We start from the raw sequence: 25,143 nt of genomic DNA, 5'->3' as shown, positions 1-25,143 counted from the left end.
CAGAAGCCAGGTTGCCTAGGAGGTGTGTCGGACCCTCCAGCAGGCCACTCTGTCTGAGCCTGCCATATTCCAGGGAGGGCAGGGGAAGGACTTCGAGACCCACAGCTTGTGGGGAGGAACCTGCCTGCCGTCCCCTGCCCTGGCTGCTGCTGGAACTGCCCCCTGGTGGAGAGCTGGCCTTGGAGCAGGGACTTCTGCCAGTCAAAGGTGAGCCCAGGATGCTGATCCCCAGGAACATGGCTTTGCCCTGTTCTGCACAGGTGAACGCCTGGGTCTCTACCATTTGCTCCACCTTGCTTCCTCCCATCCCAGATCTTTCGAGGACAAGGCCACTGGGATTCCTGGACCATTCCTGAATTCTGCAGGCCTGAGAATTCAAATGGAGCGAGCATCTGCCTGGAAAATGTTTACCTGTGTGGAACTGGTGATTGGCAATTCCCTGAGGTGTACTGATAGAGTGAAGCAACGCAGTCTGGGGGGATGAGGGAGGGACAGGACAGCTTTCTCTGCTTTAGAACTTGTGAATGATCTTCACGCCTCTCTCTTCTTTTCACCATGAACCCCTTTACGCCATTCTGCTTACTGTCCACCTGCCTCATTTTAGTGGTCATTAGCCTGACAGTGAAGGTCTAAAGCAACATGAGTCAATAATAATAGCTAACCTTCCTCTGAGCCAGCTTTTGTTCTAAGCTCTTTATGTTAATTAGCTCATTTAAACCTCTCAGAAAATTCTGAAGTAGATACTTTTCTTACTCCCGTTCTATTTGCATGAAGACAGGCTCAGAGGGGTGGAGCCATTTGCTCAAGGCCACTTAGACCCGATTTACAGAGCCAGGCGTTGAGCTGGGCAGTGTGGTTCCTGAAATTATCCTTCCTAGGCATGGTGGTTGGAGAACTCTGAGAATCAGGAAGCCAGCCCAGAGTGGTGGCCCACGCCTGTAATCCCAGTGGCTCAGCTCAGGAGGCTGAGGCAGGAGGACTGTGAATTCAAAACCAGCCTCAGCAATTTACCAAGGCCCCAAGCAACTCAGCGAGACTCTGTCTCAAAATAAAATATAAAAAGGGGTGGGGAGATGGCTCAGTGGTGAAGGGCCCCTGGGTTCAATCCCTGGTATAGAAAACAAAACAAAACAAAACAAAAAAACCCCAAACCAGACCAAACCCAGGAATCCAGTGAAAAATATGGCCAAGAGCCACTTGGTGCTAGGTTCTGAGAGCCCCTAGTTTTGGTGGAAGAATATTCTAAGTCTTCCATATGGGTGGAGCATACAGGGAAAACACCTTACATTTTCATAGCCTTGGTTTTCTCATCTGTATGCTGTGAAAATAATCATTAATCCACAGCACTATTGAGAGGAATAAATGAAAAAGCCCATGCAAAGTGCCTGACTCATAGTAGGTGCCTCCCAAATATGGATTTCTTCTCCCTCCCTCCCTCCTAGGTCAACTCGGCTTCAGGGGAGGCTCAGTCATTCTTTCCATGAGCATTTACCTAAGGAAGGCTTACCCATTGTGGAACCTTTCGCTGTTTCCTGGGAATTAAGATAGAGACTGTAGCCATGTGAAGTGGAGGTGGGGGGGGGGGATGACCTGGAGTGACAGAAATGGATCAACTAATCCAAGAGAGCACAGTGACAAATTAATGAATGTTCTTTTTAAAGCAATAGCCCCAGGAGAGTGCACCGAATGGTTGTTCCGGAGAGGTTCATGCTCCAGAGACTCAACAGCCCTTGGGTGCCCCTCCTAGGCCTGGGGCTTCCCTCCTGTCAGGGGGCGCTGGAGTAAGAGCCCAGCTTTTAGGAAAATAGAGTCTCAGAGAAAGAATGACCTGCCAAAGTCACACAGCTCCTCAGGGCACAAGTAGAACCAGAAGCGGGGCTTTCCCTTTCTTTTTTCCTTTCCTCCCTCTCCTCTCCTTCCCTCTCTTTCCCTTGCTTCCTCCCTCCCTTCCTCCTTTTCTGGTGCTGGGGGTGAACCCAGAGCCTAGGGCACGCCAGGCAAGCACTCTACCACTGAGGAGCGCCCCAGCCCCAGGCCTTTCATTTCCGGTCTGGAGGTCTTTCCAACCCAGGGAAGGTCTCCATTTCTTCTGTTATCCTCACAGCTGCATTGGAGAGGAATAATTCGGCTCTAATTTGGAGCCACAGTTTATTCAAAAGTTTGGCTGAAAATAGTTTGGGAGTATTTTTTTTAAAATAACTACCCCCCACCCAATATCACCACCACAGGAGGAGGAAGCTAGGAATATTCGAGGGAACTTGTCCATGGAGATAGGCAGGGCTGGTGGCAAGGCTCCCAGTAGGAACTGAGGGCACCAAACTTGAATGCTATATCATCACCAAGTGCTGGTTCAAATATTTGCATTTGCAAGTTAACTTTATACACAGGACAAATGCCAGACACTTTCGATGGAAGATAAGGTATAAAGCTAACAGATTTCTGTACTGGGGGCTTTGAGCTTTGCAAAGTATCCTTTGGAGAATTGGTGGGGATGCAGCGCTGAGGCCTGCTTGAAGTTTGGATGGAGTCTTCGGTCTGAAAGACTGTCCAGGGACAAGATTCATTCAGTTCTAAAGTAACTCCAGGGGCTTTCAGACGGCCCTTTCCTGCAGGGTCCGGGGGCCAGGACTTTTCCCATGGAGGTCTGATCCTGTTTTGGCAGGGCAATGGATTAGGTGACCCCCACCTCCAAAGGATTTTATAGGCTTTGGGATTCTGAGTGACTGCGCGGCCATGTGGGGGTGCCTGTGTGCGCCCCGCGACAGCGCGAGTGGGTGTTTGTGCTCCCTGGTCGGTGGGAGGCGCGTGAGTGTGGCCGCCGGTGGGTGTGTCTGTGGCGCCCCAGCTGGGGGCTGCGCCCGTTGCGCCCACTTGTGGCTCCCGGGCGCCGCCAGGAGGAACCCAGCCTTTGCCGCTTCTACCGAGGACGCTACGGGATAGGAGGAGGACTGGAGGCTGATGACATGAGGGCGCCGTCTCCCGAGTGATGGCAGCGCGTGCTGCCTCGCCGCCTCCGCCGCTCAGCCCCGGACTCCTTACGTCAGGGTAGCTGGGTCCCCCCTCCTCGCGGGAGCCAGCGAGCAGCGGGAGAGCAGAGCAGAGCGCGCCGCGGAGCCGGGGCGCCCTCACCGCGTGCGGAGCCCAGCCCAGCCTAACCCGCAAGAAGAAGAGCCGCGGATTCGTCGCCGGACGCCACTCGCGGATCCAGCACTCCCCGGCCTCTGCCGCCCGGACCCGTGGGGCGCCGGGCTCTTTCTGTGCGCCCCCCGCCATGCGCGCCGGGCTCCGTGGGTCTCCTGAGCAGCCCCAGTGCGGTGGGCACGGGAGCCCAGGCCGGGGCACCTCTTCCTGAAGTAGTTGGGTGGCCGGTTCAGGGGGTCGCCACGTCGGGGGCGCGGCCCGGACCCGCGGAGTTGGCCCCCGAGCTCGGGGAGCGGGGCCACCCGCGCCGCCCCACCATTACCTCCCCGGGAGGCAAGGAGGAGCTGGTGGCGGTTGCCTCCCGGCTGTGGCAGCGGCGGCGGCGCGCCTGCCTGGCGGCCGTCGGCGTACTCTTGGCCATGGCGCTTGGGCTGCTCATCGCCGTACCGCTGCTGCTGCAGGCGGCGCCCCCCGGAGCAGCGCACTACGAGATGATGGGCACCTGCCGCATGATCTGCGACCCATACACCGCCGCACCCGGCGGGGGACCCGCGGGCGCCAAGGCGCCGCCGCCGGGACCCAGCACCGCCGCCCTGGAAGTCATGCAGGACCTCAGCGCCAACCCTCCACCTCCCTTTATCCAGGGACCCAAGGGTGACCCGGGGCGACCCGGCAAGCCAGGGCCGCGGGGTCCCCCTGGAGAGCCGGGTCCACCGGGACCCAGGGGTCCCCCGGGAGAGAAGGGCGACTCGGGACGACCAGGGCTGCCCGGGCTGCAGCTGACCACCGGAGCGGCCGGCGGCGTCGGAGTGGTAGGCGGCGGAGCCGGGGGCGGCGGCGACTCGGAGGGAGAAGTGACCAGCGCGCTGAGCGCCGCCTTCAGCGGTCCCAAGATCGCCTTCTACGTGGGACTCAAGAGCCCCCATGAGGGTTACGAGGTGCTCAAGTTCGACGACGTGGTCACCAATCTCGGCAATCACTACGACCCCACCACAGGCAAGTTCAGCTGCCAGGTTCGTGGCATCTACTTCTTCACCTACCACATCCTCATGCGAGGCGGCGACGGCACCAGCATGTGGGCGGACCTCTGCAAGAACGGGCAGGTCAGTAATTGCCACCCGTGTTGGGCCCCACACAGACCCTCGCCCGTGTCCCGAACTGCCCAGGAAACCAGTCCCTTTCTCCCTATTTGCGAGCGCTGGAGTAAGCCCTGGGAAGGAGTGCGCTGCTGGGCCACTGCGTCCCTTTCCCCAACATTTTGGGTCAGCACTTACGCCAACGTAGCGCTAGAGGTTGGGCCTGGAGCGCGGAGACCCTAGTACCCAGTCTGCATTTTCCCAGATACTTGCGTCCCGGCCTGCAGCCGCACCGGCTCTTCGGAAAACTGTTTTCTTTAGCTCAGGTTGCACGTAAACCGCCTCTTGCCCTCCAGCTTCCTTTCCTCTTGTCCCTAGCCCTTGGTTCCTACCCTTTCACACGAGGTCAATGTTTACGAAGTCCCCTCTCGCCCTCCTTCCGGGACTTGCCAGCTGGGGGGGGGGGGTTGGGGTCGGGGATGGAGGGGAGGAGGGGACCGGGCAGGAGTCGCTAAATTGGAGAGAGCAGGAAGCTGGGGTGGGACTGTGGACGCAGAAGACCTGGCAGGGGGCGCGCACGGTGGGGGCGGGGCAAGGGCTTAGGAAGAGGTGCTCGGGTTCATCGCTCCCACGGTTTTCCTTCAGGTTCGGGCCAGCGCCATCGCGCAGGACGCGGACCAGAACTACGACTATGCCAGTAACAGCGTGGTGCTGCACCTCGATTCAGGGGACGAGGTGTACGTGAAGCTGGACGGCGGGAAGGCACACGGAGGCAATAACAACAAGTACAGCACGTTCTCGGGCTTTCTTCTGTACCCGGATTAGGGGCGCAGAGGGCGCGAGGTGGGGTAGCTTCAAGCCGCCCTGTCTCCACCCCAGCGCGCGGCTCTTAGGTGAGGGCCACTTTCCGCTTCATGACACTTCCTGACATCTCCGTTGGAAAAGACACACCCCTGCTGTCCTCTTTGCCCCGCTCCCAGTCTCAGTGTGGCTGCAACTTACCACCATGCTGCAGGCGGTGCCCCTGGTTCCAGTGCCCAACCCGGGGAGGGAGAGGGGGACGCCCAAGCGGCGAGCTGAACGTGAACCCGAGCCCTCGCGGCAGTTGCGCTCAGACTTTGCAAATGTGATTGGACTGGACAGGCCGCGCCAGAGCCTGCCCTCTTTCAGACCCCCTCTTCCTCCTCCCAGTACCCCCAGGCCAAGGGCTCTAGGCCCAGGCCAGGGAGATTGGCCAAAGTGAGCACCGGCTTCCTGGGGCCTCCTTCTTTGTGACCCGAAATACTCGTGCAGATTTTCCTGTCCATCCACAGCAGAATTTCAGCAAAGGAAAATTCACCTTTCCACACCGCACTCACTTCCTACTCAGACCCACTGCGATGCATTAAATTATGTTTTTAGACTATGGGCTCCCGTTGTCTTTGTCCTCACGACGGCCCCTTTACTGGAGTTCCAAACCTCCGCTTCCATTGAAAGGTTGAACTGGGGCCCCAGTAGCCCGGGCTATGCCTGCTTTCCATCACTGCCCAGTCCTTCCCATCTGGGATGGATGAGAAGATATGGGGAGACCCGGGCCTGTCATCTTTTCCCTGAGGTTCTCCACTGCAGTCCTGAACTGGCCTGACCCAGGAGGGGCAGGAAAGTAGTGACTGGCCTCCAGTCTCTGGTAATCTGCCTTCCTGGAGTGGCTGGGGTGAGGCCAAAGGGGCGGGGCTTCTAGGGAAGGAAGCCAGAGGGGTGTTCTGCAGAACTGGGAGGCAAGTGAGGCATTTGCTGGTGTGGGATCTGTGGGTTAGGGGCTCCGAAGTGGGAAGTGCAAAAACCCCAAGCAGAGCCCCCCACTGTGCCTTCAGCTTCCTGGGCATAGTACCTGCCCTGACATAGGTCTACATCTCTCAAAAGAAGTGGCAAATTGAGGCAATTCATGGATCATCCACCTCCCTGAATTCAACCAGGATTGGTAAGTGAGATAGTGGTAAGTGAGATAGACACAACCTCTGAGAGGAACAGCCCTTTTCTGAGGTGCTCCCTTCCTGTTTGTGGGGTGAGGTGCTCTGGAGTGGGGTTATCTATTAGTCTCTCTTCCCCTCAGCATTTCACACTCACAAGTTAGGAGAACACCTCACCTACTTTCCTTTTTTTTTCCCCCTCTTTACTTTTTTGTTTTTGTTCTTGGAATACCGAGTTCCAACAAACAGTAAGTTGTCTACAAAATTACTGGTTAACCTCCCCTAGTACTTACAGAGCTCATTTTGGCTAGTTTGAAAAGAAATGTGTGTGTGTGTGTGTGTGTGTGTGTGTGTGTGTGTCCCTGAGGGTGTGTATCTATATAAGCTGGATTCACACACATCTCCAATGCGGATATTATGTTGTCCACACATAATTCAGGTTACATATGTGCACATGCATGTATGTATAGGCCCATAATGAGGGTCTATGTCAGTATGGTGTGTGACAATGTTCTTGACTGCATGTCTGCCCCCAAATAGCATTGTGTTGAACTTCAGTTCCTGAAGCTGAAAAGCTGTGATTCCCATTTAAAAGACTATTATACCCCCTGCCTCGAGTCCTGTAGCTGTTGCTGTTCCTCTTTTATGCTCTTATTTTATTTGAATAATGTTTTATTGTCATTCACTTGAATATGAGCAATGATTATGTCCGCTTTGAGTACAGGGATAAAGTGCTCAAAGAGAGGTAGGGAAAAAAAAATATATATATATATATACAATTTACCATCCCCCAGCTTCGGATTCAAACAGAACCCTAATTCCCAGCCCCCATTCTACCCCCACTGAATGTGGACACCAAGCCCAGCTGAGCCCACCTGCTTCCAGGAACTAAGGAGGGCGGAATCAGCTCATCTACAGTTGCATACGTATCGCTTTCTGATGCCTTGTTGATTGTATCATCCAGAAATGCGATTAAAACCAAATGTCTGAGACCCAAATGAAGTCTAATTGCTATGGATCTGCAATCCCCAGCGGGCCCCTAATCCTTTTTGACTTATTCCTCCCCTTCCTCAGATGAGATGGAGCTTAGACACAAAGCCCTCGGTTTAAATTTCAAAAATTAAAATTGACATGCAGCGGTGGCTTTCCTGGGAGCGGGAGGAATTTCTAAGGAGGTGCCGGAGCCCAGCTTGATCCTCTGCATTAAGAAGCAATTTGTACTTCTAACAAAACCCCTGCCACTCCCCTTTGGCGGAAGGGCAGTGGAGACGCCTTGCCCAGGTCTGGCTGTTCACGATACTTAGACAAATTTGAATCTGAGATTCCTCCATCTGTATTCCCTGGTGCAGCCAGCCTTCTTGCAATTCTAATGCCCAGGCTGCCGGGAGGTGCTGCCAGAGGTGTCAGCTGCTAAGAGGATGATAGATTGATGAGGCAGCGGGCGGGAGCCCTGCCAGGCAGGAGCAAGCCTGCTCAGGGGCAATCTCTCTGCATCTGCACTCGCTCCAGGTCCCAGGCAGGTCCCTTGTGGACCACCAAGGTCCATACCCCATGATGTCTCTGGAGGATTCCCTGAGAAGGAGAAGGTTGGGCTGGGGACACCATTCCTTCCACCACTGCCACCCCAGTGGAGTCATCAGTCTTGGGGGTGCATGTGGAATACAAGAAACCCTGCGTCCCAGATACTACCCTCTTCTTTGGTTGATAGGGAATTATTATCAGTTGTAATTAGAAATGATTGCTTTAGTGTCTTAATCGCTTTTGGGGTACCTTTTTTAGTTATCTTCCTAGGTTGGGATTAGCATCCTGGCTTTGCCTAGCAAAAAGGAAATACGTTGTTCTATCCCACTGACAGCTGGTACAGTTGAGGCTCAGAGGGGTTCATGACTTGGTCAAGTTACAAAGCTTATAAGAGGTTGAGCAGGGACTTGAACACTGAGCTCTACGACCCTGTCCTGCCTGACTACACAGATGGGGCACATCCACATCCCAGAGTTCTGAGGCCTTTGAAAGGAGAACAGACAGAGAGCAGACATGTCATCCCTTGCTGTGATGTAAGAAGGGCCAGATGAGAAAATCAGCTCTGCTTCTTCACCCCGGTTGCCAGCAGACACGGGCTCCCACTCCTGAGGACTTCCTTGAACACCCAGGCTGTGGGGTCAGTGGGTGGCCCAGGGGAACCTTTAGTGCCAAATGCTCCAAGTGGACCTGTGGAGACAGGTCCAGCAACTTCTCACTGGCCACTATCTCCTGTGACAGATCTCCCTTTCTTTCTTAGGGAGAGGGGGCATCCTGCAGGTGGGGAGAGTTTAGCTGAAGTGGACATCAGCTGTCTCTGATGGTGGGCGGGTCTTTTCCTACGCCCAGATGCAGCACCTATGTGCCTATTTTCAGGGAGGCCTGTGCATGAAGCACACACCTGGACCCCAGAAATTAGGATAGAGATTAGACCTTTTGCTCTTTTTCTTTCCTATCTACATGAGCAGATGGATGGCTGTCTTGGGCACCCAAGACAAAACTCCAGGCCCCCTCTGCACGGGGCTACGATCCCACCCCAGAGGACACACTGCCCAGCCTAGTTGCTTCAGACTTCTCTGATCCTGTCGTTTTATTGGTTAAACATTATTTGAGCACTCACCTCCAATATGTATATTTGACTGATGAATAATTTACGTAGGCCATTGCCAATCTATACTTTAAAAAAACTTTCCATCTTTCTGTATTTATATTTGTCCCAGGACCCCTACATTCAAGTCGGTGTCTCTATTCCAGCTGGCTAACCCATTCTGGAAACAGCGACCCTTCATCAGAGCAACAACAACAATAACAAAAAAGAGGGTTAATTCAAGTCTTTCCCTCCAACTTGCCATTTTTCCAGAATTGCCGGCATCAACATCTGCCCTTTTATGAGGCATGGGCAGCCCTGCACACTTGGACTCCTGCAGGACCTACCTTCAGTCTAGGTTTTCAGTTTTAGCAATGCCTGGTTTCTCTCTTTAGATTAAAAAGAAATGAAGTGTCAATATTTCTTTTTGACACGGGGTTTTTTGGAGATCCAGGTGTTGGGGCTCTGTTGGGGCCCCTCCGAATAGCCGGCAAATGGAAATGAGGAACTTCTCAGGAATGTTTTGGTCTCCGGTGGGGTTACTGTCATATTCTAATTCCTTTCAACCGAGGAGAGCACGCCCCTGAAGGATGGTGGATAGCACAGGGCAGACCCTGCGTCCACGTGGATCACCACCGAATGCCCCTCGCCCCCATCAATTAGAATGGTGCAAGGCACACAGTAGGTGCTTAATAAATATTTATGGAATGGACAGACAAATGGATGGATGGATGGGTGGGGGTATCCTTGGAGGGAGTCCCAAGAAGATAAATCTTGGAAAGCTTTTCAGGGGCCAAAGGGGGTCTCCCAGCAAGCTGAATCACTGCTGTTAACCAAGTGCCTTCCCTCCCACCCCCAGCCCTGAACGTGTAAGGTGTGGGAGAATGAGGAGGACCATTTGCAAAGGAGCCTTTATTACAGCCTTTGAGGTCCTGGTCACAGCTCTAGAAATTTCCAGAACTTTCCAGTTGACATACACTTATGCCACTCCCACACTGCAGCTCTGGGCTGATGGAAGCCGGCCCCCCCAGGGGGGCCTTCTGCACCCGTAGGCCGGCTTCATTTCCAGTGGGGTCCCCTGGTTGATGCTTTGGCTGTCAGGATTCTTTTATCTTCTTCAAATGGAAAACATCTTTTGAGAAATCGTTGACATAATATGCACTTACAAAAAGATGTAAACAACACAGAGAAATATAAAACAGAAAGTAAAAATTCCCCCTCCCTCTCTGCCATTTTCTTCCCCAGAGATAATTTCTGTAATAGCGTGGCTTGCATTCTTCCCGACATTTCAAATGCACATCTGCGTGGATTCCTATGTGGCGATTTGGAGATTCATACCTGCTCTCCTCTCCTCCCTTATGATCTCTCTGCAGCAGCTCTTAGGGGCCCTGTGGGCTGAGCCCCCTTCTTTATCCATTGGTACCATTGAAGATGGCCTTAATTGCCTGGCATGGTGGCACATGCTTGTAATCCCAGTGACTCTGGAAGTTGAGGCAAGAGGATTGCAAATTTGAGGCCAACCTGGATGACTTTAGTGAGTCCTGGTCTTAATAAAATAAAAAGAACTGGGGATATAGTTACATGGTAAAGTGCTCTTGGTTGCTGGTTGTAATTTTCAGTAGTAAATAAATTAGCAAATACATAATTAAGTAAAGGTGGAGATAGCTTTAATTGGTTAAACAATTCTCGCACCACCAGACCTGTTACCTATTTCCAACATTCCCTGATCTAGCAAAGGAAGAATCTTTCTTTGCTAACAGGATTCTTCTTTTAATTTCTTAGTTTGTTCTTTTTAGATATACATGACAGTAGATTGTATTTTGGTTTATGCATCCACGGAGTTAACTTATTCTGATTAGAATCCCATTCTTGTGACCGTGTCTGATGTGCAGTTACATTGTTCTCTATTCATATGTGAACATACGAAAGTCATATCCAGTTCATTCGACTGTCTTTCCTATTCCCACCACCTCCCTTCCCTTCATTCCCCTTTGTCTAATCCACTGAACTTCTATTCTTTCCTCTTACCTCCTTTATCGTGCATTAGCATTCACATATCAGAGAGAACATTTGGTCTTTGGTTCTTTGGGATTAGCTTATTTCACCTACCATGATTGTCTCCAGATCTATTTACCTGTAAAAGTCATAAAGTCATTCTTTTTATGGCTGAGTAATATTCCATTGTGTATAAACACCACATTTTCTTTATAAAGGATTCTTCTTTTACTTATAGATTCTGCCCTTATGTGGCAAAATCCTTCTTTATTTGCAAAGCAATGCAAACAATGTCTTTACCCAATTTACATTATTTCAGCATTTTCATTCTTTCTGTCCCTGTTTTCTACCTCTTGGTATATTTTCTACACCGAGCAGCCCCTCCTTGGGACCGGGTGAATTAAAGTCAGGTTTTATTCGTGTTGGCACAGGGGGAAGGAGGGGACTCCTGGGTGGGTGTGGGGGCATGGAGACACCATTCTCTGGGCATACAGGACTCCAGGAAGGATGGGACTTAGCTTCTGTCAAGATTTCCAAACCTCACGAGAGATGCAGAGTATGGGAGGGAGAGAGGCATTTCGTGACCATCTGGAGAATTCTTAGGGGAAACACCACTTTTGATTTTGACCTTTGGGTGACTGATGGACAGAGCTATCTTCCTCCTCCTCCTCCTCTTTCTTCTTTTCTCTTATTGGTGATTGAACTCAGGGGCACTTTACCATCAATCCACATTGCCAGCCCTTTTTATTTTTTTATATTGAGACAGGATCTCACTAAGTTGCTGAGGCTGGTCTTGAACTTGCGATCCTTCTGCCCCGGGGAGGATCCTGAGTCGATGGGACTACTGGTATGCGTCCCCATGCCTGGCAGAGCTGTGCTTCTTAGGGGAGTGTGGATGCTTGCCCACATGGTGCTCTGAGGGAGTCGGTAAAGCAGGCCTCTCTTGGTGAAGCTAGTTGTGATGTTTTGCAGGAACTCAGCAAAGCATTTAGGAACTCAGCTCCCGCTGACTCCTCCCCTGCATGCCCACCCAGGTCCCCAGGCCTGAGGTTTGGAGAATGGCTCCCTTCTCCTCTTCCTGCCTCCTGGGCCTTCCATTTCCCGTGTCCAGGCTGGGCTCTGACACTGAGGAAGCTGGAGGGAGGGAGGAGTAGCTTTTATGTATATTGAAAGCAACGGGGTCACAACCCAGGATGGAGAGAGGAAAAGAGAAAGTGGTTTTGACCTTTTCATTTATGTATATCTGAAAGTATGTTTTAGATACACGTAAAAGTTACTCCTCCCTTCCCCCAGCTTCCCCAGCATCAGACCCCATTTCTTTGCTTATTTATTTACTACTGGGAATTACAACCAGCAACCAGAAAGTTCTGTATAACTTTCATGTATACCTAAAACATACTTTTTGGATGCCTGGTAACTCTAGGTTAGCTGAAGAGGCTGAGGCAGGCACCAGGGGGTGCAGGGGCCACCCTGGGTTATCTGACAGGTGCCCTGCAAGCAGACTGAGCAGTGGGCAGCGGATGAGTGCATCAAAATAGCCCAGCCCTTTAAAAGCAACCAGGTCACAACACAGAATAGAAAGAGGAGAAGAAAAAAGTGGTTTTGACCTTCTAATTTAAATTTTTTTTGTATTGAGCTGAATCCTTTATCTATGTTCACTGGCTTAATCTCAACAATGAGGGAAAGTGAGACTCAGCAAGTTAAGTACCTTAATAGATATCTCAGCAACTTGGTGAGAGGGTTGAAACTGAGGTACAGAGAGGGCTAGCAATTTATCCAAAATCACACAGCAAAGAAGTACCCCAAGAATAAAGCCCTGGTCTCTCTGACTTCAGAGGCCCTACTTCTTATAGACCACTTCCCTGTCTGTCATATAGTCCATCTAATCTCTCTGAGCCATATGCTTTCCTCATCTGTAAAATGCCACATATTCAACAAGTGAATGATTCCCTGGATTTTTATAACATTACTGGGAAGTGCTCTATGCTCGTTATCATCAGCATTCAAACACTTATTTTGGTTAAAAAAAAAAAAAAGTAACTTTTCTGTGGACACCACCTGGCTACTTTTCTGAGCTACTAAGTGATGTTTAGTGGAACCCAACTCTAGCCTTTGAACTTGGATTCAAATTCACCTTTAGCATAAAGTAGCTCCGTGATTATTGAACCAGTCATTTGACTTCCTGAGCATCTCTTTTCCAGTCTGTAGAACGAAGCCAGCACTCCCACCACATGGGCAGTTGGGAGGGTTAATGAGACGCCATAACCCAGTATGAGGCACAGAATCAGTATCTGAGACCTGGAGATAGCAGGTGGTGGCACTGGAATAATGATTAGGATGACTTTGTTCTCTTCTGAGCCAACACATTTCGGGGACCATGAAACCAAGGCCACTTGGAAGGAGAAGGGGGTTGGATTTCAGTGTCAACAGCTGGCATTTATGAGCATGCCCATGTGTTAGGAGTAACCAAGAGCTTTTTCCCAAACATGTCTATAATCTGTTCAGTAACCCGATGAGATAAAGATGCCGTACCCATTTCACAGGTGTGGCAGTAACAAGTGGTTGCCAGTCAGGATTCAACCCAGTGCACTTCCCAGTCATCCTGCCTTGGCCTCCCAGAGAGGATGCACCATGGAGGTAAGCATTGTCCCTTTTGGATCCCATTCGTGGAGAGTCTGCACCTGAAGATCACTGTCAGATCCTGGTGGGGCTTCCTTATTGACTCCCAGGCGAATAAGCCCCTGCATAATTGAGGCTGGAGTCCTGTGACTAAGTCTCTGGGCTCTGCCACATGAATATGCAAACCCCCATTGACAGCCCCGCTCTGTCAGGCCGGATTTCAAATTAACACACACAGCCTGGTGGCTCAGGGCCTCTGGCTGCCACGCATAGCAACACCTACTAATCCTACCAAAGCTCAGGACTTAAGGCTGGGGTGGGGTGTGGTTCAGCCCAGGCCTCCTTCAAGGCCCCCAACCCTGTCCCTTTAGAATCAATTTGGAACTTGCAAGTCTTTGCAAGAAGGCTCTTCTGTCCTGAGTTGCAAGATGCTCTCCTGGGAGATCCAGACCCTGTTCAAGGGTACAGAGTCCCATAGGAGCAGCCGTTGGCCTCTGGAGTTTTGAAAACTGGCTTTTGCCACCATGTGTTCCATTCAAGACCTACTTCGTGGGTGTCCCCTGTGCTCCCAGAACTGTGGCAGGGGACATGGTGGCTGATTGGTAACTGGAAACTCAGAGGCACGTGCCTAGACATGCAGCAGCATTTTGATGCCATTTGATCCTTTCTGTTTTTCTTTTTTCTTTCTTTTTTTTTTTTTGCACGATACTGGAGATTGAACCCAGGAGCATTCTACCGCTGAGTCACAACCCCAGGGCTTTTTAAATTTTTTTTTTTTTAATTTTGAGATTGGGTTTTATTAAGTGGCTGAGGCTGCCCTTGAACTTGTGATCCTCTGTCTCAGCCTCTGGAGTCACTAGGATGGCAGACATGCGCCCCACATCTGGCTCCACTTGATCCTCTCTGAAGGGCACCTGCAGCCCTATTCTGCCATGTTTGTAGCAGCGTGGGTCCCCACACTCTCCAGCATGTGAGGTCACAGCCAGCTCTGTGCTCCTCTGCATTTGGTTTTTGCAATGCCCCTGGTCATAGGGGGAGGGGGGTCCGTTCTAACTCACCACTTACCCGCAGAAGGGATAGACCAACATCAGTGAAGCAACTGGTCTCAGTCCTGTTACGTCTTGTTATCTGCCACACTGAGGACCAAGTAAACGCTTGCATCTTTGGGTGACAGTCCACCCATCCACTATCTATTCATCCATCTGTCCATCCACTATCCACCCACCTGTTATCCACCCGTCCCTCCAGCATCTCCGCATTCACTACATTCCTGGGTGCCAGGCCTATGTAGGTGCTGGGAGACGAGCCAATCTCTACCCAGAGAACTCCCGGTCATGGAAGAGCTTCCTGCAGCCTCTACCCCTCCCTTTCTTGCTTTCTCTGAACAGCCACTTGCTGAGAGAGACAGAGGTGGGGCCGTCTGTCACCCAGCTTTGCCTTGAGGAGCCAGCCCAGTGGTTAGCATGACATCCTGTGATTGTCAGAGGCCCACTCTCGAGAAGGTGACTGGCATCCGAGAATGAGCTCCGCGGGTGAAGCTGAACTGAGTTTAGTTCAAGTTTCCCTCGATAAACAGCAGAAGAGGCTGGGGGCCTGGCTCCTTTTCTGAGCTACAACACTTCACAAAGGCATCCTGCCACCCTTTCAAAAAAGATAGGAGCTCCCCGGGTCTGGTGGTGCACGCCTGTAATCCCCATGGCTCCGGAGGCTGAGGCAGGAGGATCGAAAGTTCAAAACCAGCCTCAGCAACTCAGCGGGACCCTGTCTCTAAAAATAAATTAAAAAAATATAAAAAAGGGATGGAGATGAGACTCAGTAGTTAAATGCCTCTGGGTTCAATCTCAGGTTCAGGTGGGAGGGTGGGGGGAGGCAGGAGTCTGGGGACTGTGTGTGTCTTGTGATGCAGTTTATTGAATTGTGAGAGTCACGTGTGTGAGTTTGTCCAAGTTTCTGGTGGTCCCTGGCCTGATGCTGCACCCTCTGCTCAGCTGGCCACCTGGCACGTGTGGCCCAATTTCTGGAAGGAGTTTTATGGCTCCATGCAGTAGTTTCAGCATCGATGTTGGGAGATGTGGCTGTAGAGGGAGACACCTGGCTCCGTGTCTTGCTCTTGCTGCAGGTAACTCACGAGAGAGGGTTCTTATGGAAGTGGAGGAGCAAGGCCACCATCCATCCAGCTTGGAGCATGCGACAACTCTTCAGGTTTAATACTGAGCTCCTGGTCTAGAGGGCCGTGCCGGCTGCTCTGTAAGATGTGTGTTACTCCTGAAGACCCGTAAGCTGACTATCTGGTCTTCACTGCCGACTGTCAGCTGCCTCCATTCATATTGCTAGAATAACGGGGCTGCCAAGTTAGGAATCCCGTGGTCCAAGCCCTCAAACAGCAAGGAATTGTTTCCCCTGTGGGAGAAGCCAGCAGTTAATAGGTGTTTGCCAACAGCTGCTGGGGGCAGGAGCTCAGCCAGGGTTTTCCTAATTAACTCTCCCTCATTCCCCTCCCAGAAGCCTGGGGCAAAGGAAGCCTGAGCAACATCAAATCACTCTTCACTTTCTGTCCTGCACTCACATAATCACCTCCAATTCCCAAACCCAGGGGACTGGCCATTTGTGATCTGACCTTGCTCCCTCCAGCCCACTCTCTTCCTCTGCCTGATTCTGCAGCCACATGGACTAGGGTGAACTGCAACATTAAGGGGTTACCCAAACACTCACTAGCTGAGATAAATAGTGAAATCTTTAAAACATAAAATGAATATAACCCACAATAAACGAGGTATCACAATTTTAATTCTAGATGCCATCAATCAGAAATTGGGCACATCTTTGTCCTTCAGGGTAGTTTCTTTGCTTTCTTCTACAAAAAAAAAAAAAAAAAAAGAAAAAGAAAAAAGAAAGAAAATTTTATTGAGGTACGATTTTCGATTCTCATTGTAGCCAAGAGGAGCACCAATTTTGAAGAACAGAGGAGAAGGAGAGGAAAAAGAAAGTGTTAAGAATGCGATCAAGTATTTGAGTGGCTGATCGACTGTATTAAGCTTGATAAGAGTGACCCTCTTACTAGCCTCCATAGTTTATCGAGCAGGTGCCATAGTTTCCTGCCAGGTGTCACACGGTATGGCTCACACTCATGATCTCAGTTTTTCCTTGCAGAGGTGGGTGTCATTTTTCTTGTTTCTTGGAATCTGGAGAACAGAAAGGTTGAATAGTTTGCCCAGAGGCACACAGCTCTGGGTTGCAGCTCCAGGAATCCATGTCTGATTCCAAGGCCCACCCCCTTCCAAGATATCCTAGGGCTGCCCCCTGGAGACTTCTATTTTTAACCTCTCCCAGTTTCATCAAAAATGAGGTCTATAACAATAATTATAAAAAAAAAAAAGCATTTAGGGGTTTCTTGCTTTGTGGCTTGATATTGTGTTACATGTCTCATTGAACCTCCCACACCCTCAACGATGAGGTCAGAATCATCCTCAGTTCTTATAGGAGGAAACTGAAGAACAGAGAGGTGAAGGAAGTTGCCCAGCTTCCGCAGAGAGTAAGCTGCAGAACCAGAGATTGGCAAGTTCCAGGGCAGGACCCTGCAGGCTCCCTGTTGAGGCGGGCTGGGCCTGGGGAAGTCACAGGGAGTCCCTACCTGCTCTGTCCAGCCAGCAGGGCCTCACCGGGTCCCCAGGCCGACACACCCCTCCACGAACAGCGCCACCCTGGGCCGCCCCTGCTGCCGGCTCTGCAGAAGTCGTCATCCTCCTGGAGAACTGCCTGCGGGGGTGGGGTGGGGGGACAATGAAGGCATTCAGGCCGTTATTTATTTATTTCTCCATAAAGAAACTTCATGAATAGATGGATATTTATTCACCTAATTCACTTTTGCAAATGCAGTGTCCTTCAAAGGATGATTTGTTTGCTGAGCGGGGCTGAGGCGGGAGGTTAAAAATAGCTCCCGGCAGTACCGTATTTCTCAGTAAATCAGTGTGGATCATTTAATAATGAAATTAGTCTTACATCAGGTACCAGATAACGCGCCTCTGACATGCAAATCGAATTCAGCTTCCTCCCCAACGTGGCCCATTTGTGAGGCTGCAGATTCCCCAGCCTGGGTTTTTTTTTGGGGGAGGGGGGCACTAAATTTAGAGGCTTTCTCAGGCGGGTCAATAGGAGAACCTCTAAAAACGGCTGTCTCACTAATGTGGTCATTTGTAATGTTCACTGAGTTTGGAAATGTGGCCGCCTGGGCTTCCTCTCTCTCCAGAGTGGCCACCGACACAGTGGCCGCTCTCCCACCCCCACCTGTCCAACTTAGGCAGATGACCCAACTCCTTTGAGTTTCAAGGCAAACTGAAGGGCTGTCTCCTCCAAGACATTTCCTGCCAATAAAAGTTTCATGACCACCTACTGTGTGCCAGGTCCTATTCTGGGTTCTGGGGAAGCAGAGATAACCTAGATGCTGAGGCCTGTCAGGATGGAGGGCCCTCCTGGTCTACATGAGACAAGTACATACAACATCCAGGACTGCACCTTGGAAAGAAGGACCTGTGTCATCTCCAAAGAAAGAGTACGTGATTCAGAAAGGCTTGTCCTCCAAAGTGACATACATATTGGGTTTTGCAGGATGAATAGGAGTTCTCCAGGCAGTTGAGTAGGCGTTGGGGCACAGGAGAGGGCATCCCAGTCAAAGAAAATGGTCTATAGAAAGTTGTGGAGGCTTGAGAATGGCTGCCCCAGGAAGACCCCAGACCTGAGCCCTCTGGATGGGAATCTCAGGTCTCACCTGCACAGGTATTCCACAAACCTGCTTTGTGTATGACACACGAGGTTTAAAAGCCATTCCCATTTACAGGGACTATGTGGCTGGATACGAACCACCATCCTTCGAGATGGGCAGGGCAGGCATCGTGATTTCCATTTTACAAATGAGGAGAGAGAGGCTTGGAGAGGTGATGTGACCTGTCCAAAGTTAATTAGCTAGAAAATGGCAGAAATAGGACTCCATGATGTGCTCTTTTTTTAAAAAAAAAAATATTATTATTGGTTCTTTTTAGTTATACATGACATCAGGATTCATTTTGACATAATTATAAAAGCATGGAATAGAATTTACTCTAATTCAGTTCCCAGTGCTTCCCTCCCCCCCCACCCCTCCCCCAGTTCCCTTCTGTCCATTCTACTGATCCCTGTGTTATTTACTTATATATATTTTTTTCTGATTAGTGTCTTGTGGCTACATATGATGGTGAGCTTCACTGTGGTATATTCATATATATGTATATGGCAAAGTTGGGTCAGATTTATTCCACTGTTCTTCCCTTATCCCATCCCCCCTCCTGCTCCATCAATCCTCTTCCTCTGTTCCACTGGAAGGGGGTCCAGATTCCATTAAGTGCTCTTGATTCTTAGTCCAGACTCTTTAGGGCATAACCCTCAAGTTGGTGTGTTATCCATCTTTTCATCACTGTGACAAAACACCTGAGACAAATGGCTTATTAAGAAGAGAAGTTTATTTGGGCTCATGGTTTCTGAAGTTTCAGTCTATGGTTGGCCCTGAAGCTTTTGGACCTGTGGCAACCCAGCACATCATGGTGGTGGGAGCATGTGGTGGAAGAGACTGCTTACCCCACCACTGCCAGAAAGGAGAAAGGGAGAGAAAGGAGGGGTGGGGTTAGATTTCCCTTTAAGGATACTCCTTCCACCTCCTCCAGTGACTTAACTTCCTTCCAGTTGGCTCCACCTCTGGACTGACTAGGGGTCATTTGTTACAGCAGCAATAGGAAACTAATACACACAGCCACTCATGCTGGTCCTCTGGCAAATCCTGGTGGGTCATGATATTATGTAAGAAAACTTCCAGTTGGCTCCACCTCTTAAAGGGCCTACCACCTCCCAAAAGAACCAAGCTTGGGACCAAGGCTTTAACACATGGCCCTTGGGGACATTGCAGTTGAGATCTAAACCATGACAGTTGGGTACCTCTGTTGAATGCCCCTTTACATATGAGTCATGGGAGACAGAGGGTGAGCTGACTTCTCCCAGGCATGTAGCTGACTCGAGGTCTGAATTGAGAGTCTGTTCTCCCAAGGCTCATCCATCCCTGGCCTCATCCCTGCCACCCCACCCTGCCCACTCCTCCCTTCCTCCTGGTGGCTCTGGATGCCTGATATTTTGTAACTGGCCAAGCACTGCCCAGGCCTCTGTCCTTTCCAGAGCTCTGTCTGGAATGCCTTATCCCTAGAGATCTTCACAGCCTTCCCCTTACTTTGGTCAGATTCCACCTTAGAGAGCCCTTTCCTTCACTCCTGGCCACAGCACGTCCCACCGCCCTGGTCCCTTCTCTGCCTTTAGTGTCCTTTACCTCACTGTTGCTATGTCTTCCCTTGCACGCTGCCTGTTTTCCCACTAGAACATTCCTGGAGGGCCAAGGGGCTTGCTTCTGCACTGTGCTCCCTGCCTGGTTGTGGAGGACGCCCTGCACGCATGCTCGTGGAGTGAATGGGTGTTGAGTGTCCGCTGAGTGCAAGGCGCTGTAGGATGAGCAGCGTCCATGCAGAGCTGCGTGCACTGTGTTAGGAGGACCCCCACTGTGTTAGGAGGACCCCCACTGTGGGCCAGTGTGGCAAAACAGATGGCACCTCCACCACGCCTGATCGATCTTTCTATAAACGCTCTAGGAAACTTGGTCATGTTCACAGCTCTGGGTCTCAGTTTACCCAGCAACAAAGTGGGTGGAAGAGTCCCAGTTTTACTTAGCTCACCAAGCTGTGACATTCCCTCACTCCTTCTAGTGGAAGTCAGTCTGCAGTTTCCAATGCCACCTTTCCCCTGTATCTCTACTGCCCACCGGTATCTCCAGCTCTGTGGCTGGGGAGGGGGGACAGGAGATGCTGGAACCTTCCCCCTTGTTTCCAGAGTGGCCAGGGCCTGGGGATTGAGACCCCTTTCCAGATCTTGAATGCCACAGGAAGGGACAAAGGAGCCATCCGGGAGCTGGCTGATTTGCAGCCCTGAGAGCTGGCTCGAGTCAACGCAGTTAGATGACGGGTACATTTTATTCTATAATAAAAGGGCTTTTAAGGAAAATACAGAACTGCTTAGGGGAAAGTTAAGGGGAAAGAAAGGAAGGTGGTGGAATTGTTCACACTCCATCAATGCTGAAGAAGAGGAACCCGCTCAGTGACGCACTCTTCCAGGTATTAGGACGGCGGTGTGGGGGTGGGTCGCCCGCCCCTGCTGCCCACACTGTCCCTCCCCACTCCAGGCCACAAACCTCGGCTCCCTGCCCCCTCCTGGCTCCACCTAAGTGCCACCCCAAGTGAAGCATTCAAAGCAAACCCCCGGGACCCCTCCCCACAACTGGAGCTGATGTTCTGCCCACCACCTCTATGGATTAAGATATTTATGAATTTTATTTAAGAACTTAAATATTTAAATACTTCCTTATTGATTCATTAGTAGTCACAGGGCCATCCCCCTGCCCTGGCCTCTCCCCCAGGACCACTGGACCTTCCTGTGCTGCAGCCATCAAAGACTTAACCACTGGCACAGCTGGGGTCTTTGAGGACAGTCCGGCACTGAGTCCTCCTGATTGGTCAGTGTTGACAGCCACAGGTTCTAAGTATGTCACACCCCTCCCCCACTTCATACCCATGCCCTCCGCTCCTCTGCCCAGCGTGCAATGGCAGCCATTCGGCAGATGGCAGAGGACACGCCAGGGACTGCTCCAGGCTCCACGAGGGCAGGCACCGAGCTCGCCTGTTTGCTGCAAGATCCCTAACGTGGAGAGTGGTACCCAGTCAGTGTCTAAGAAATGACTCACTGTGGGTGGGGAAGGATGCCCCTCCAATATACTTGGAAATCCAGAACATGTGAATATTACTCTCTATGGAAAAGGGGACTTCGTGGATATGACTAAGTTAATGATGTTGATGGGGAGACGATCCTGGACCATGCAGGTGGGCTCAACGCCATCACAGGTGTCTTGTGAAAGGGAAGTAGAGGGGGATTTGACCAGGGGGAGGAGGAAGCCATGTGCCCACGGGGCGGGGGGCGGGGGCAGAGATTAGAGTGTTGTTGCTATAAGGGTTTTGAGCAGCTTCCAAAAGCTGCAAGGGGCAGGGGGACCTGGTCCTGTTTTGCCTCCAGAACCTTCATCTCAGTCCCACACACCCCTCTCCAGATTTTTGACCTCCAGAACTTCAAGAGAAGTTTCTGTTGTCGTAGGCCACTGACTAGGGGTCATTTGTTACAGCAGCAATAGGAAACTAGTACACACACCTACTCATGCTGGTCCTCTGGCAAATCCTGGTGGGTCATGATATTATCTAAGAAAACTGCTCAGCACTGTGGCCAGACCTCTCAGAAATGCAGAACCAATCATGCTCCTCCCAGTCCCTCGCTCTCCTTCACAATTCATCAAAGGCTCCCTATTGCTTCCATGATGAAAGGGTGAGTATTTAGACAGCCCATAGGTCCTTGTGTCCTGCCTCTGGTGACCTCTTTTGTCTCTTTCCTCTCACATTCCTCTTCCACACCCATGTGACAGTCAAGTCCAAACACCCGTATTGTCATTTTCCTGTCTCAAGCCAGTCACTTCTTCTGGAAAGCCCCACACTCTTTATGGGGTGCCCTGCTGCTTGTTCTTAAAGTCGGGTCATCGCCTACCTTACAGCTCTCCTCCTCCAGGGGGCCTCCCCTGGTTGCTCCAGAGTTGGGTTCCTTTCGACGCCTGTGTTGACCTCTGCCTCAGGGCTGCCAGGTCACGTCTGTCTCCCACTCCCCCAGTGTTGAGGAGCCCCTCATGTTGGGGAGAAGTGAGGACGGGTGGGCATGACCTCCCTCTGCCCTCCCTCTGCACGCTGTCTGCCCTGCCTGGAGGAGAAGGTCACTGGCTGGACTCATGCCCAGTGGACCACAGCTGGAACTTGTGACTCACACTTTATAAATCACAGCTAGGGCGGGTGTGGACACCTGGGGGGTCTGACCCTGTGGGGTTACCACCATGTGCAAGGAAGAGGCTGGGTCCCAATCACTGTCCTTGCTTCCAGGGGGGTATGCTGGAGTCACGGCTGGGCGGGACAGGTTTCACCTTGCCTTTTCCTTCCATGATCCCAGAGGATTTTAAAAACATCAGACTTTCTACAGCTGATATATATATATAATTTCTATGTATTTATATAACTGAATGAGGAGAAGAGTATTTCTTTTATTTTTCTTTATTAGAAGTAACTTTTTCTGATTTTTTTCCCCTGGTTCCTAAAGTCCTTCTTGTTCCCTGGAGAGAATCTGGACACTGTGGGAGGGGAGAGGGGTGCCTACCTGTTGTTGCCTCCTGTTTCCGTGTCAGCCCCTCCACTTTGCTCCCCCACTTCCCACAGTGCCCGGCCACTGCAGCTTCCAGTCTTGACCTCTGAGGTCCTCAGTTTTGCAGGCTCCTCCTGCAGACCCCACACACCCATCTCTTTCTCTCCACTCCCACAGCGCTTGCCCTCTTCCAACTCCCCCATCCCGTTCTCTCTCACTCCCCCATCTGCTATAGCTCCCACTTTCCCTTTCCTTGCCTTCTTCTCCATACCCCCTACCTGTCTGGCCCACTGCACCAGAGAGGTCATCTGAAGGTTCCACCTGGAAGCTGCCCCTCTTCCCTTCCACAATCCCCACTGCCTACCTTACAACCCTTATCCCCTGGCCCCATCTGTAGGATGCAGCTCCTGACCCCAAGGGCCCGGCTGTCTTACCACCAGCCCAGAACTGATCCTTCTCTACTTAGAAGAGAATCTCTGGGATGGTTGCTTCTGAGCCCTAGCACTCTGGGATGCTCTTGGATTTAAGAAACAGCATTCACCCATTTCTGGGCACTCAGAGAAAGAAGAGGAGACCATCCCATAGTTGGGAAGCAGGGGAGGGTTAAGGAAGGCTAAGGGAGGGAGGAGGCCCAGGATGTGGGGCAGGCTGCACTGTGAGGGTGAAGATTTCCCTCTCCTAAGGACACACACAACGGGAGTGTGGGCCAGGAACGGATGGGCCAAGGGGAGGGAGATGTAGCCAGAGGTCCAGGCAGGAGACATGTGGCAGGAAGCCTCTAGGAGGGAGCAGGCCCAGGAGGGTGCTCCCAGAGGCATGTGTGTGCTGCAGCCTGCTGCATGTCCCCTCACCAGCCTGCTTGGTTGTGCAGTCCTGTCCTAGCCCAGTTTGGCCACTGGGTCACTAGCACTGAGCACCAGGCATCCTGAGTAGGCCTGAGCCAGTGCGAGAGCCTGCAGGCTATGGAGGGCAGGCAGAGGAGAGAACTCATGTCATCTGAGGATTTTCCATTTACCAGATGTGGTGCTAAGTGCTTCTGAGGCTCTCAATGACCTATGAGGTGAGTGACTATTATTAATTCCATTTTACAGATGAACCAATCAAGGCCCAGCAAAGTGGAGACTAGTTCTAGAACCCAAAGCAAATAAGGGCAGGGCTGGAGTTCAAAGCCCTGTCTTTCTCCTACTCCACCAAAAGTCGCAGGCGGAGGCCCCAGCATCTGAGGAAGCCAGAGACGAATCAACAATAGTACAGAACAACTCCCAGGCTTCATCTGTCGCCCCCCATCAGCAAGCTCTGCTAGCTCAGGGGGCAGAGCTGGTTGCACAGAAATTGTGCCTGGGGCATGGAAGGCATGGACAACTTAGGTCAGCCCCACAGAGAAACGGCTTTGGTTGAGGGTTGCAGAGTGGGGCATGGGGCAGGGTCTTCGATTGGTTCTTGGGAAGGCTTAATGCTGCCACTCTCCCCATGGAGCTGGGGGGACTGATCTCGGCCATGAATGGGTGGCCTCGGGCCATGCACTGGCTGCTCATCAGATGCCCGTAACCTTCATAAGACAAGGGGTTGGAACCAGGGAGCTAGAAGGGCCCACCCAGGTCTCACCCTGAGGTCCTGGAATTCTGAGGCAGCCCCTGTGACAGAGCACAGCTGGGAGCCACATCTGTCAGGTTATTCATGGAGAGAATGAGTGAATGAAGGGAAGGGAGGAAGAGTGAGCCAGCACACCCTAAGCTCACGCTCCTGGGATCTGGACGGGAAGCGGAAAGGGTGAGAAAAGCGTGAGTCTTCCTTGGTACTCCATCCAGAGGAACACGGCCAATGCCAAGACTTAGAGAAACAGAAAGGAAGAGGAACTGTTTCCCCTCTAAACCTTAATCCCATAAATCCAAGTAGGGAGGTCTTAATTACATAGCTTTGAGTGGTTTTATGTTTCAATTAAAGTCACCCAGTAAACATTTGGAAATTGGTGTTTTTGTTTGGAGCTTGTAGCAGGAGTGGAACCTCCCGGAGAGGTTGAAATGGAAGTGGCCACCGAGGGCCGTGGCAGGGCGTGAAGTTCAAGTATGGGTAAGAACCAAGAGGCCCCCACCTTGCCCTCCCTGCATGGGCTGTGCTGACGTTCCATGCCCTGCCAGGAGGGGAAGGGTTGAGAGGCTTCTGGGAGTGGGGTGGATGCTCCCCGAAGCATCTGCCCTTCCACCTGCTTCCCCAGGTGTTGGAACTCTTCCGGCTGAGAGTGGCGGGAGCATCAACTCAAACCAAGGGCAGGACCAGGAATCAAGGAGCCAATGACAGGCCCATGTACACAGCAGGTGCTTAGCTGGTGTCTACTGAGCTAGAGTGCATGCGGAGAGGGGCTGTAGGCTCAGGACCCGAGAACAGGGCTGTGGTCTGGGCTCGTGGTCCTGATTCTTTGCAAAGGATTGTGGGTTTTTCCACTCTGGCCTTCCCAGGAACCACAGGGAGG

General features: G+C 51.5%; 1 protein-coding gene and 1 long non-coding RNA gene across 2 annotated transcripts; one reads left to right on the top strand and one right to left on the bottom strand.

Moving 5' to 3' along the window:
• Positions 1-2,830: 2,830 nt before the first annotated feature.
• C1ql2 (complement C1q like 2) lies at positions 2,831-5,620 on the top strand. Its single transcript, XM_005315922.5, has 2 exons — positions 2,831-4,244; positions 4,863-5,620. The coding sequence occupies exons 1-2, from the start codon at positions 3,561-3,563 to the stop codon at positions 5,040-5,042; spliced, it is 864 nt and encodes a 287-aa protein (XP_005315979.1). The 5' UTR covers positions 2,831-3,560; the 3' UTR covers positions 5,043-5,620.
• A 10,530-nt stretch (positions 5,621-16,150) lies between these two features.
• On the bottom strand, positions 16,151-17,416 carry LOC120893005 (uncharacterized). The gene is made up of 2 exons (XR_013424034.1): positions 17,017-17,416; positions 16,151-16,567 (listed from the first exon to the last, which is right to left on the bottom strand). It is a non-coding gene; the product is annotated as an uncharacterized LOC120893005 (long non-coding RNA).
• Between the last annotated feature and the right edge of the window lie 7,727 nt (positions 17,417-25,143).

This window comes from Ictidomys tridecemlineatus, chromosome 7 (assembly GCF_052094955.1).
Source record: "Ictidomys tridecemlineatus isolate mIctTri1 chromosome 7, mIctTri1.hap1, whole genome shotgun sequence".
Classification (NCBI taxonomy): Eukaryota; Metazoa; Chordata; class Mammalia; order Rodentia; family Sciuridae; genus Ictidomys; species Ictidomys tridecemlineatus.
This window is presented reverse-complemented; position numbering and strand designations above follow the sequence as displayed.